At 41.0% G+C, this 12,969-nt stretch overlaps 2 protein-coding genes across 2 annotated transcripts in view; both read right to left on the bottom strand.

Annotated features, from left to right (window-relative positions):
* The window catches only part of LOC121304656 (acidic mammalian chitinase-like), a 4,484-nt gene extending 1,058 nt beyond the window's left edge, over positions 1 to 3,426 (bottom strand). The window contains exons 1-8 of the mRNA XM_041235922.1: positions 3,407 to 3,426; positions 2,906 to 3,003; positions 1,869 to 2,070; positions 1,636 to 1,692; positions 1,375 to 1,540; positions 963 to 1,087; positions 515 to 638; positions 178 to 363 (exon numbers count right to left, since the gene is read on the bottom strand). Of these exons, the coding sequence (XP_041091856.1) occupies positions 178 to 363; positions 515 to 638; positions 963 to 1,087; positions 1,375 to 1,540; positions 1,636 to 1,692; positions 1,869 to 2,070; positions 2,906 to 3,003; positions 3,407 to 3,426 (978 nt within the window). The remainder of the gene's footprint in view (positions 1 to 177; positions 364 to 514; positions 639 to 962; positions 1,088 to 1,374; positions 1,541 to 1,635; positions 1,693 to 1,868; positions 2,071 to 2,905; positions 3,004 to 3,406) is intronic.
* Positions 3,427 to 7,936: 4,510 nt separating this feature from the next.
* LOC121304633 (acidic mammalian chitinase-like) lies at positions 7,937 to 12,564 on the bottom strand. The gene is made up of 11 exons (XM_041235871.1): positions 12,478 to 12,564; positions 11,874 to 11,903; positions 10,821 to 11,022; positions 10,588 to 10,644; positions 10,327 to 10,492; positions 9,915 to 10,039; positions 9,467 to 9,590; positions 9,130 to 9,315; positions 8,770 to 8,889; positions 8,520 to 8,661; positions 7,937 to 8,242 (listed from the first exon to the last, which is right to left on the bottom strand). Exons 1-11 carry the CDS (start codon positions 12,500 to 12,502, stop codon positions 7,986 to 7,988), a joined length of 1,434 nt encoding a protein of 477 aa, XP_041091805.1. The 5' UTR covers positions 12,503 to 12,564; the 3' UTR covers positions 7,937 to 7,985.
* Positions 12,565 to 12,969: the final 405 nt, after the last annotated feature.

Below are 12,969 nucleotides of genomic sequence, written 5' to 3'. Positions count from 1 at the left end.
GATCTAAAACCTGTTTGTTTTAATATAGCATTACCTAAAGAAATGGGATCACTTTTGCATGTTACTAGCATATGATATATGAATTTTGCATAAATGCAATATAATACTGGGGTAAGTAATGTTTGGAAGGAGGAAAAGCCATTGGGCCCGTCAACTTGGCCTAGTAGGCCTGCGTACCTCATAGTAGGCCCAGAAGCCTGATTGTCTGGTGTAGGGTCCTGCAGGGCCAGCGCCAGCGGTTGGGGCTCCCACACCATTGTTGGAGGGGTTTGCCAGGGTCCAGGTGTGTCCGTAGGTGGGGAAGCCGACCAGCAGTTTCTCTGCGGGAGCACCACTGCTCTTCCAGTAGTTCATGGCGTAGTTCTGGGAATGGGAGCAGGCAAACGAAGGGTTAGATTGATGCACAATGTGGTAGTGGAGATCCGTTCCGAGTACTAATCCAAATTCGTGCAATTCTAATCCTAATTACTATGTGATTAGATCTTGTTCAGTACAGTTAAGCAGCTGTTCTCACCACGTTGAAGTCGGTCATGGCGCCCTGGTCGGCGGGTCCCTGGTACAGAGGGCTGTTCTCACCAGTCTGCTGCTCCCAGGTTCCATGGAAGTCATAGGTCATCACGTGAAGATAATCCAGGTACCTGAGGGAGGCAGGAAGACGCTGGTTTAGCGGTATTGGATCCAGTTGTAGTATCTTAGAACTGTTAGGCAGTATTAGGGATTTTCTTCTTATTTCCAACAAGTTTTATGAGGTTTATACAAGCAGTCTTGTGGGGAAGACAGGGCACTCTATCAAGCGGCTTGTACAGAGGGGAGAAGATTCTCAGTGGCTAGGGCAGCCTCATAGCCAGGATTCAGTACAGTTCCTGCTAGCAAGGATGGCATGGTGATGATTGTAATCTCATGGCTCAGCTGTCTCTATCATCCAGGGTTCTCACGCTCAACGTTGGCTTGCTGATACTCACTGGGAGACCTGGGCGACCTGGTATCCAGAGTCGATGGTTCCCTTGGCGGCTGAGACAGCAGCGGTCACCATGAGACGAGGACGGTTGCTCTGGCTGGCTTCAGCCTCAAAGGCAGCCTGCATTTCCTGTGAAATGGAGTGCAAGACATTTTAGGAACAACTTATGGACAATCATTAGCTGTCCAACACAGTGTGACATATGTATCAGATAGTGGTTCTCAATGATCTAGATGGACCGCTTCCCTCTGAATGTATTATTGACAAACAAGATGATAATTTCACGTTATCATGTTATGCTGAAGTAAAGTACATTAATATTCTTAGTTTCTGCATTGTCCCCTTCTGCCTTTTAAGCAAGCACATGTTTTAGTTCGTCACAATTGTGGGATGGTGGTCAATGTTTTTCCCAGTACCTGGACCAGGGTGGTGAAAAGCTGCTTGTCCTGGGAGGGGCTGCCTCTGGAGCCGGGGTATTCCCAGTCAATGTCCAACCCATCAAACTCGTACTGCCTCAGGAACGTGATCACAGACTGGATGAAAGTCTGACGGGTGCCAGAGCTGGCCACCATAGCAGAGAACCTGCAGAGAGAGAGGAGGATTTGTGAGAACAGGATCGTGAGATAGACACAGAGAGAGAGAGAGGGAGTGAAGAACACACATGGAGCAAAACTCACTGAGCTGTTCCAAAGTTCCAGCCACCAATAGCCAAGAGGGTCTTCAGGTTTCCATTCCTGCGAGGGATCAAGAGACAGACGTTTAGTTTCTACACTTGTTTCAGGTTCTTACCCTGTGGGATCTTGATTAAAATATTAACATGTGCCACTGTGTAACAGTTTATTCTACTTTGCCCATTGCATTCCCTTGTCCCTCCCCTTGCCCTTGTTCGGTTTTGGTCTTTCCCACTCACTGGTTCTTGAGGCCGTTGAACTCCCCATAGAGTTTGACGTCATCCCACTCATAAGTCTTGATCTGGTTGTTACTCATTCCAGCGAAGGCATAGATCAGGTGATCACACAGGCATGGGTCGATGTTGGTGGGGAAGTACTTCCCAGCTCCTGGTCTGTACTGGGCCCAGTTGGTGAAGTAACAGGAAAGGATGTAGGAGGATCCTGGGATTACAAGGTTAAGAAGAGAAATGTATCATATATGCATTACATTGTGTCTACAGTGCAGCCAACCCATTAACAGTGATATTTTACAGAGAACTAGATTGAGGTGTAACTGCTTGTTCAATCACTATATTAGTCAAACATTTTGCTAACATTGTGGTCCACAGTAAACATAAACGGATCATAGACACATGCATGGACATTAAAACCTGTAATAGCACATGTAAAGTATGCAAAAATATTTGTAAAGATGAAAGTGAAATTACAACTAGAGAAAATAGATTTTCAGCTTTAAGAAAACCGTCATGCAAAAATACAACACAATAAAATACGTAGGAGAGACAGGTACCGCATTATATAAAAGAATGCAGAATCACTTATCAAACATAAGACATAAAAAAGTAAATTAACCAGTAGTTCAACACTTTACAAAAAATGACCATAGCATGAATGACCTGCAATCTGTAGTTTTAGAAGAAATGAAATTGGATTATGTACAACACAGAAGAATAAAAGAAAACTAAAGTAGTCAGCAACTTTTACAGCTTCCAGTACAGTAACAGTAACAGTACCAAACACTTTAGCAAATAGTGCAGAATGTATACATGGGTTACTATATGTGTTCCATAGTAACCATGACCCTATCTGCACTCTCTCAGGAGTTATAAATTTGACCTAATGTTGAGAATGTATACCTATAAAAATGTATACCGATATATGTGTGTGTGTGTGTGTGTGTCTATATATATATATTCATTCATTGATAAAGTCCAGGTTTTAGTGCTAAACGCAGCGTGCTGGTTTGTGTAAGATGTGAGTGTTGAAGATGACTTACCTAGCTGCACGTGCAGCAGGAAGGCCAGGCCTGTGAGAGAGAAGCAGTGTGGATTAATGACATTGGAAGTGACGCAAGCCAGGTGCAATGAATAATACCTACTTTATAGATGGGAATATATTCTATCAAATGCATTAGAAGTCTATAAACTGTAGTAACAACACTTGATTAATAATAATAATAATAATAATAATAATAATAATAATAATAATAATAAATGCATTGTTTTACTGCAGTGTCGAAGTAGAAGTTGAACACCTGTATTATATATATTATTACAAGTGGGTGCAATATGCAGTACACCTGAAGCTCAGAAAACTAGGTATTGCATTAATATAATAGCACTGGCTATACCTGAGAGTAAAGAGTAGAGCAACCTGAACAGATGTGTCATATAACATTATACAGCTTGATCTAACATGCAATAAGCTAATGCAGTAATAGTTGTCAGAAGCAGAGAGCAATGGGAGCAGTACTTACCAGTCCAGAGCAGTAGCTTACCCATCTTCAGCTTTGTACATTAAACTGAGGGCTGGACACTCCTTATATACCCTTAAACCAGAGGCCAGCACTCTTATCGATACCGGAGCTGTTTGATCACACTTCAGTTATATCACACTTTCCAACTAAATGTTACAATCCATGGCGCTGGTCAGATAACAGGGTTAATGTTAATGTATATGTTAATATTGACACATTACTCTAAATTCCAGCTGTAGGCACATCCGCATGTAAATAAAAAGCCCTTATTTTCCATTGTTTCATGACTTTGTCTCAAGGATATCAGCTTTGGGACTTAATGTTTCTGATTAATGGAAAATGCAATAGTTACAGAACTGTATTAGATAATTGCAGTATAATTGTGTTGTATCTTTGACATAGGAGGAGGGCAGAGTGGAATGAGTTATGTGGTGATTTGAGAGAGCTTGTGAGGCTTCAGGGTGACAAGAGAGAAATCCTAAAGCTTGCTCTCAATACAGGCTTCTAATCATCTAAGGGTATCTTTTTTTTCCATGGTTATCACGAATTTAAAGATTTCCATGTAATTTGTAGTTCCCCCATGAAAATTCTCATTTCTGATAGAATAGCATAAATATAAATATATTTTATCACATAGAAATAAATACAGCAAACGTTTGCCTGATTGACACATTACCCGTTACACTGCATTTAGGAACCCTGCTGTCGGTTTAGTTTGCTTCTGGTAAATGACTGAACACACACTGCATAGAGCTGCACGATTTCTTTAAAATGTCTTCAAAGAAAAATACACTAGCTGCATCGAAGACGGGAAATATATCTGCAAATCGCTCTGTCCAGCACAAGAAGGGAACATTTCACGTGCCACTTGTATTTTAATATTTAATTCTGTTTTTATTTTGTTTGATAACTCATTGATGGTGAAAATAGAATGTCTTTAAAAGGTGGACATGAAAAACGAAATATTCTACAAATTTACTGTTTTTCAGGTAAGCATTTCAATATTTAGGAAGATTTGTTGTATAATTACTGAAGAGAAAATGGTCAATTTTGAAAGTGACAACGATGTTTTTTTTTTTTTTTTTTTTCTTCTTTAATGCATATTATGGTTAAACATGAAATATCTTGTGAAATGCCATGAAATAAGCAACTTTTTACCGTGAAAGAAATGCAGCCCTAATCATAACACTTAACAGTTGGAGGGCAAAATGATTGGCACATCTTTCTATTTGATCCTTTTTAGCCAATCAGAAATTGTTTGACATATTACGGACAAATATTCCATTTGCAGGTTATTAAAAGAACTTGAAAACAACACTCTGAAACAGCCTATCTAAAATAGATTGGAAAAAACTTAACATTGATTATCTTAAACTATTCTGTCTGTGTGTCAATAACACAGGCGCTGTTGAAGCCATCATAACGTTCGGTCAAGGTCCCTTTGCATTGCTATGTCGTAACGTTTTAGAGCCCAATTCAAGCAACGTTGAGCTCGAAAAAAAAGGGTTGTAATTATTTTAAGTTTGTTTAATTAAACAGAGAAAATACGGCGCACCGCAAGCGAGCGTCTTAACCACAATGCACAAGCGCCGAGCTCTTCTCTATGCGTGGTTTAAGAACTTTTAACCTCATCTCATCTCACAGACCGGTGACAGAAACCACACAGCACTGCCCGTTACACTGATGTCTTTAACAGCAGTAATGCTTAGTGAACAGGGCTGAGCAGTCTGTCTGATTTCAGGCTGTATTTGTTTGCCTGATCTGAATGATGCAGCCCTAACATTTATAGTGTCACCGATGACTTCACTGACTCTCCAGGAAAAACATAAAAGTTGAGAGCACAAGAAAAGCACAACTTGTGAGTATTTTCACAGTGAAATGTAAACTTTAATTAATTCATCCATTGTATATTGGTAGTTGTCTCCATACAGAGGTGCTAACGCTGCTATACGATATATATATATATATATATATATATATATATATATATATATATATATATATATATATATATATATATATATAATGTAAAACGGCCGGCACTCACAGTCGTTCGTTGCACCTTTTAAAATAGACCCAAGACACAGAAATTGATTTTTTCAAGCGCGGTTGCTCTAATTTATTTTCAAACACAAAAACAAACAAAACAAAATAAACACCTGGCTCAAACGTTGAGCCTAACTTCACTTTGAACAGGTCACTTGACACGCTGATTTTGGTACTCCATGGAATTCGGGATCCCTTGTGATTTCACCCCGGCACGGATGCGTTTTTTCTCTTTTTTTTCAAAAGACGGCTGAATTGGTATTTCCAATATATCTGTGTATACGCGTCACACTATTAGTTACCGTAATGTACTCAGTCTTATTGTTTTACTTAGTTTGAGGCACAAAAGCGTCACATTAGATTTATTATTAGCAATTCTATATATTGTTTTTGATGTGAAATTCTGTATCTGAAATGTAAACTAATTAATGAGGTATCACTGCCCAGAAAGACTTTGATAATATTTGATAAGCAATTAATAGAAGTCAGACCAAGTAAAACATAACACAAATACTGGGCAGTGTGTCTTGATATATTTTACTCTTCTGTTTGGTTAAAGCTCTATTTATCACTGGGTGTAGACTGCAAATAAATCTTTGGCTGCCGTCGGGTTACTCCTAGGATGTCCATTCCATTTTAACACAGCACGCACTTTTGTATTGACTGCTTGGAAGCAGCGCACACCTCCTACCTCCTTCTACTCATCAGCCCTGAGCAGACTGACTGCACTATACTGTAAATTTACAGTATAATCCTAAATCTCAAAACTACTCACTTCTAAATCTTTTGTAGTCATTTTTGTATTACTTTAGTATAAATACATGTTAATTTGGATTCATATGTTGTTTTTTTCTGACTTTATGTGAACGAAAAGACACAAAAGCTCCCGTTTTCGCATTGGAAATAGTGATATTTCACAATATCACTGTCCTGGTCACAAAAGCAAAGTTTGTGGGGAATAATAGCCATTTTCTATACTTTTGAGGCATAAGCAATTAGGAAATAACACTTACTACCCAGGAACAAAAATTGTGTTACATAGTGTTATTATTTGTTATTTGAGACTCTCCTACAGTGTGGTTTGCATGAATGGGGTTGAATCCCCCGTCCTAAGTAACTCGTGGGAATGTGGCTGGAGCTATAATAAGGTAATTAGTGGGAAATTAAGGCTCCAGCCACAATATAAAAGACCCACTCTGTCTCAGAGAGGAGGAGAGAGGGTTAAAGAAGTAAGAGTAATTTTACTTTGGCCAGTGTGCCTTTTATTTTGTGTTTTGTATAAACTATTTGTTTTTGGTTCTTAATAAAATACTGAGCGCTGTAGCGTTTCAGTTTCACCCATACATCCTGTGCTTTTGTTTTTCTTTTCCTGATCTGACGTCACCACAGCCCTCAGTGTTGCAATCTATAATATGTATTTCAGATAATAAAATACTGTTGCCGCATTGCTATGAAAATGTGCACCTTTTCAAAGAGAACAGCTTTCAGCATTCAGTACAGTTCTTTTTAAAATACAAATTATTTCTTGTTTCTTTCTCACATTTCAACCTGCTGCACCATCCTCCACATTTAAGGAAGCATAGTTCTCTTTTGTTTTACCAGGGATTTACATTGTTAAAAATCACAATTCACAGCCACAATAGGTAAAAACAAAAGTCATGTTTTAATATCCACATAGGCTCAAGCAAGGCTATAGTTTTGATTTGGTTGACATGGGATGGGACTTGCACCATCACAAACGTACTGCTAGTAATGCAATCAACACATGAGTTAGTGAGAGAGTGTTTCCTGGAGGGAATGTATTTATAGTAACACAGTTCCGCCCTCAATAAAAAAGTGGCTGGTTGTCTGTGCTCACGTTTCAGTGAACAGTCAGTGAGTTAATGCTGAATATCTGTGTTGCTGGACCCTCATTAAAGTAATCTTGTCCAAGACGGTGTCTGCAGTGGTCTTGAATGTTTAAACCTGTATGTTACACAGTGATGTTCCCTTGATTATTCCTACACTTGAGGTTCATAGCCTTCCTGTTGTGGTTAGGGGTGGGGGGGGTGGGGGGGTTGCCTGCCCTGGGTGCTTAAATTAATAGTTACAGCTCTGCATACAAATATTAAAAATATTAAGGGGACAAGGAAAAACTGAGGGATCCTTCCAGAGTATAGCGTGTTGCAAGGCTTAACTATGAATTAGTTGCATTTGTGAATTAATGAAATGTGAAAGAACAAGGGAGAACTGAACCTTGAAACATCTGTACTGTAAAATTCTATAAAGCAGCTAGCACAGAATGGACAGGAAAATATATTTGTTCGTTACAATGGTCAATCTTTTTAACCAAGATACTGTATTACTCTACTGCTGTGTCCATATTTCGATATGGCTGTTTTGTGTATGGCTATGATGATACCGTGTTTGCATTTGCTATTAAACGCTGTGCACAATAAAATGACAAACAGACGCAAAAGATTGCTTTTCATTTGAATTTTAATTCATTCTTGATTGGGTGTTACAATGCCGTTCTGATCACTGAAGGAATTTAATCAGAGGGTGCTGCCCGTGCTCAAGCCCAGTTGCAGCAGGAACAGCTGGGGTCGAAGACCAGGCCAGCTTGACAGTTCTGGTTGTAGGTCACTCCGTTCAGGCAATGCCAGAAGTGGTTCTTGTTGGAGGCATCAGGGTACAGGCCACTGGCTTTGCCGGCACAGAAGCCGCTCCCTCCACTGCTGCTGCCTCCACTGCTGCCTCCACCGGAGGGGGGGTTGGGCTGTGCAGGGGCCTGAGTCACGGGGGGCAGGGGGTTTGCTGGAGGGGTACAGCCTGGGAGACACAGTGAGAAGAGCAACATCAGAGCCCTGATCACAAAACTCACTGGATCTACTGCACGGAACACCAGCTGGATCAACGAACATACTCAACATGACCTGTGACCTGGAATATATTCCTTAAAGGAATGGAATCGTAATATAACAGATGGAAGCTTAACAGTGCTGGTGTTAAGAGGTCACGTGTTTTAGATCATATACTGTACCCTCCGGTCATCTCAGTGTGATTTTCTGGGTCACTACCAGACAGAGAGAAAAAAGACAGAAATTACTTGTGCTGCCTGTTCCCAGTGCGGTCTTCAGAGTGTTGATCAGGGGGTATTTGCCCTGGTTACAGAAAGTGCCGCTGAAGTCATCCAGATCGATAGTCCAGACCATGGCACCTCCAAAGTTGTTCTGCTTCAGCCACTCAGCCTACAGGGGGCAACAGAGAGATAGAGCACGGTGTTGAATTGGTTATCAGGGAGGTCAGTAGAATTCCTATTACCTGGGGTTTGAAAGCAAAGCTCGGCTGAGACCCACCTTGATGTTGAAGCTCTTCTCGTTGTCATAGCCGACCCACAAGTTGCTATTGTAGGCATAGGGGACATCCTGGGGGGCATCCCAGGCCTGAGTGGCTCCCTGACTGATGAAGGTGCAGATCTGGGGAGAAGACAGAGACCAAACGGGAGTTACACAAGGAGATAGATCCACTGCCAGCAACTCAAAACACTAAAGACAACAAAGAAGTTTTAATATAGCATTACCTAAAGAAAGGGGCTCACTTTTGCATGTTACTAGTATATGATATATGAATTTTGCATACATTCATATGAGGTAAGTAATGTTTGGAAGGAGGAAAAGCCATTGGGCCCGTCAACTTGGCCTAGTAGGCCTGCGTACCTCATAGTAGGCCCAGAAGCCTGATTGTCTGGTGTAGGGTCCTGCAGGGCCAGCGCCAGCGGTTGGGGCTCCCACACCATTGTTGGAGGGGTTTGCCAGGGTCCAGGTGTGTCCGTAGGTGGGGAAGCCGACCAGCAGTTTCTCTGCGGGGGCACCACTGCTCTTCCAGTAGTTCATGGCGTAGTTCTGGGAATGGGAGCAGGCAAACAAAGGGTTAGATTGATGCACAATGTGGTAGTGGAGATCCGTTCCGAGTACTAATCCAAATTCGTGCAATTCTAATCCTAATTACTATGTGATTAGATCTTGTTCAGTACAGTTACGCTGTTGTTCTCACCACGTTGAAGTCGGTCATGGCGCCCTGGTCGGCGGGTCCCTGGTACAGAGGGCTGTTCTCACCAGTCTGCTGCTCCCAGGTTCCATGGAAGTCGTAGGTCATCACGTGAAGATAATCCAGGTACCTGAGGGAGGCAGGAAGACGCTGGTTTAGCGGTATTGGATCCAGTTGCAGTATCTTAGAACTGTTAGGCAGTATTAGGGATTTTCTTCTTATTTCCAACAAGTTTTATGAGGTTTATACAAGCAGTCTTGTGGGGAAGACAGGGCACTCTATCAAGCGGCTTGTACAGAGGGGAGAAGATTCTCAGTGGCTAGGGCAGCCTCGTAGCCAGGATTCAGTACAGTTCCTGCTAGCAAGGATGGCATGGTGATGATTGTAATCACATGGCTCAGCTGTCTCTATCATCCAGGGTTCTCACGCTCAACGTTGGCTTGCTGATACTCACTGGGAGACCTGGGCGACCTGGTATCCAGAATCGATGGTTCCCTTGGCGGCTGAGACAGCAGCGGTCACCATGAGACGAGGGCGGTTGCTTTGGCTGGCTTCAGCCTCAAAGGCAGCCTGCATTTCCTGTGAAATGGAGTGCAAGACATTTTAGGAATAGCTTATGGACAATCATTAGCTGTCCTACACAGTGTGACATATGTATCAGATAGTGGTTCTCAATGATCTAGATGGACCACTTCCCTCAGAATGTATTATTGACAAACAAGATGATAATTTCACGTTATCATGTTATGCTGAAGTAAAGTACATTAATATTCTTAGTTTCTGCATTGTCCCCTTCTGCCTTTTAAGCAAGCACATGTTTTAGTTTGTCACAATTGTGGGATGGTGGTCAGTGTTTTTCCCAGTACCTGGACCAGGGTGGTGAAAAGCTGCTTGTCCTGGGAGGGGCTGCCTCTGGAGCCGGGGTATTCCCAGTCAATGTCCAACCCATCAAACTCGTACTGCCTCAGGAACGTGATCACAGACTGGATGAAAGTCTGACGGGTGCCAGAGCTGGCCACCATAGCAGAGAACCTGCAGAGAGAGAGGAGGATTTGTGAGAACAGGATCGTGAGATAGACACAGAGAGAGAGAGAGGGAGTGAAGAACACACATGGAGCAAAACTCACTGAGCTGTTCCAAAGTTCCAGCCACCAATAGCCAAGAGGGTCTTCAGGTTTCCATTCCTGCGAGGGATCAAGAGACAGACGTTTAGTTTCTACACTTGTTTCAGGTTCTTACCCTGTGGGATCTTGATTAAAATATTAACATGTGCCACTGTGTAACAGTTTATTCTACTTTGCCCATTGCATTCCCTTGTCCCTCCCCTTGCCCTTGTTCGGTTTTGGTCTTTCCCACTCACTGGTTCTTGAGGCCGTTGAACTCCCCATAGAGTTTGACGTCATCCCACTCATAAGTCTTGATCTGGTTGTTACTCATTCCAGCGAAGGCATAGATCAGGTGATCACACAGGCATGGGTCGATGTTGGTGGGGAAGTACTTCCCAGCTCCTGGTCTGTACTGGGCCCAGTTGGTGAAGTAACAGGAAAGGATGTAGGAGGATCCTGGGATTACAAGGTTAAGAAGAGAAATGTATCATATATGCATTACATTGTGTCTACAGTGCAGCCAACCCATTAACAGTGATATTTTACAGAGAACTAGAGTGAGGTGTAACTGCTTGTTCAATCACTATATTAGTCAAACATTTTGCTAACATTGTGGTCCACAGTAAACATAAACGGATCATAGACACATGCATGGACATTAAAACCTGTAATAGCACATGTAAAGTATGCAAAAATATTTGTAAAGATGAAAGTGAAATTACAACTAGAGAAAATAGATTTTCAGCTTTAAGAAAACCGTCATGCAAAAATACAACACAATAAAATACGTAGGAAAGACAGGTACCGCATTATATAAAAGAATGCAGAATCACTTATCAAACACAAGACATAAAAAAGTAAATTAACCAATAGTTCAACACTTTACAAAAAATGACCATAGCATGAATGACCTGCAATCTGTAGTTTTAGAAGAAATGAAATTGGATTATGTACAACACAGAAGAATAAAAGAAAACTAAAGTAGTCAGCAACTTTTACAGCTTCCAGTACCAGTAACAGTACCAAACACTTTAGCAAATAGTGCAGAATTGTATATATGGGTTAGTATACGTGTTCCATAGTAACCATGACCCTATCTGCACTCTCTCAGGAGTTATAAATTTGACCTAATGTTGAGAATGTATACCTATAAAAATGTATACCGATATATGTGTGTGTGTGTGTGTGTGTGTGTGTGTGTGTGTGTGTGTGTCTATATATATATTCATTCATTGATAAAGTCCAGGTTTTAGTGCTAAACGCAGCGTGCTGGTTTGTGTAAGATGTGAGTGTTGAAGATGACTTACCTAGCTGCAGGTGCAGCAGGAAGGCCAGGCCTGTGAGAGAGAAGCAGTGTGGATTAATGACATTGGAAGTGACGCCAGCCAGGTGCAATGAATAATACCTACTTTATAGATGGGAATATAGTCTATCAAATGCATTAGAAAGGCTATAAACTATAGTAACAACACTTGATTAATAATAATAATAATAATAATAATAATAATAATAATAATAATAATAATAATAATAATAATAATAATAATAAATGCACTGTTTTACTGCAGGGTCCCCACAACCCTGCATTCTGGATACCAACATGAACTCAACAAGGTATAAAGAAAGTTATGGCTTCAGGTCAGTCCTGGTATTGTATCTCTATACAAACATGTAGAAGTTGAACACCTGTTATATACTCTATATTATTACAGGTGGGTACGATATGCAGTACACCTGAAGCTCAGAAAACTAGGTATTGCATTAATATAATAGCACTGGCTATACCTGAGAGTAAAGAGTAGAGCAACCTGAACAGATGTGCCATATAACATTATACAGCTTGATCTAACATGCAATAAGCTAATGCAGTAATAGTTAGCAGAAGCAGAGAGCAATGGGAGCAGTACTTACCAGTCCAGAGCAGTAGCTTACCCATCTTCAGCTTTGTACATTAAACTGAGGGCTGGACACTCCTTATATACCTTTAAACCAGAGGCCAGCACTCTTATCGACACGGGAGCTGTTTGATCACACTTCAGTTATATCACACTTTCCAACTAAATGTTACAATCCATGGCGCTGGTCAGATAACAGGGTTAATGTTAATGTATATGTTAATATTGACACATTACTCTAAATTCCAGCTGTAGGCACATCCGCATGTAAATAAAAAGCCCTTATTTTCCAGTGTTGATGACTTTGTCTCAAGGATATCAGCTTCGGGACTTAATGTTTCTGATTAATGGAAAATGCAATAATCAAATTCAAAAGCTTGCTCTCAATACAGGCTTATTTAGGAGACAGAGGCTTTAGTGTTTTACCATCTAGCAAAAACTGAGACTGTCTAATGTTTAACAGTAGCTATTACTGCATGCTGATTTACGACAGAAACATTCAATAAAT

This window comes from Polyodon spathula, chromosome 39 (assembly GCF_017654505.1).
Source record: "Polyodon spathula isolate WHYD16114869_AA chromosome 39, ASM1765450v1, whole genome shotgun sequence".
NCBI classification, from domain to species: Eukaryota; Metazoa; Chordata; class Actinopteri; order Acipenseriformes; family Polyodontidae; genus Polyodon; species Polyodon spathula.
The sequence above is the reverse complement of the archived record's forward strand: the minus strand, read 5'-3'. Positions and strand labels throughout refer to the sequence as shown.

Excerpts from the sequence above, each read along its gene's own strand:
- LOC121304633 (XM_041235871.1), bottom strand. The coding sequence starts at position 12,502 with ATGGGTAAGCTACTGCTCTGGACTG. Across the intron at positions 10,040-10,326 it reads TTTTCACCACCCTGGTCCAG|GAAATGCAGGCTGCCTTTGA; the intron begins GTACTGGGAAAA and ends TCCATTTCACAG. Across the intron at positions 8,662-8,769 it reads AGAAGAGCTTCAACATCAAG|GCTGAGTGGCTGAAGCAGAA; the intron begins GTGGGTCTCAGC and ends TGCCCCCTGTAG.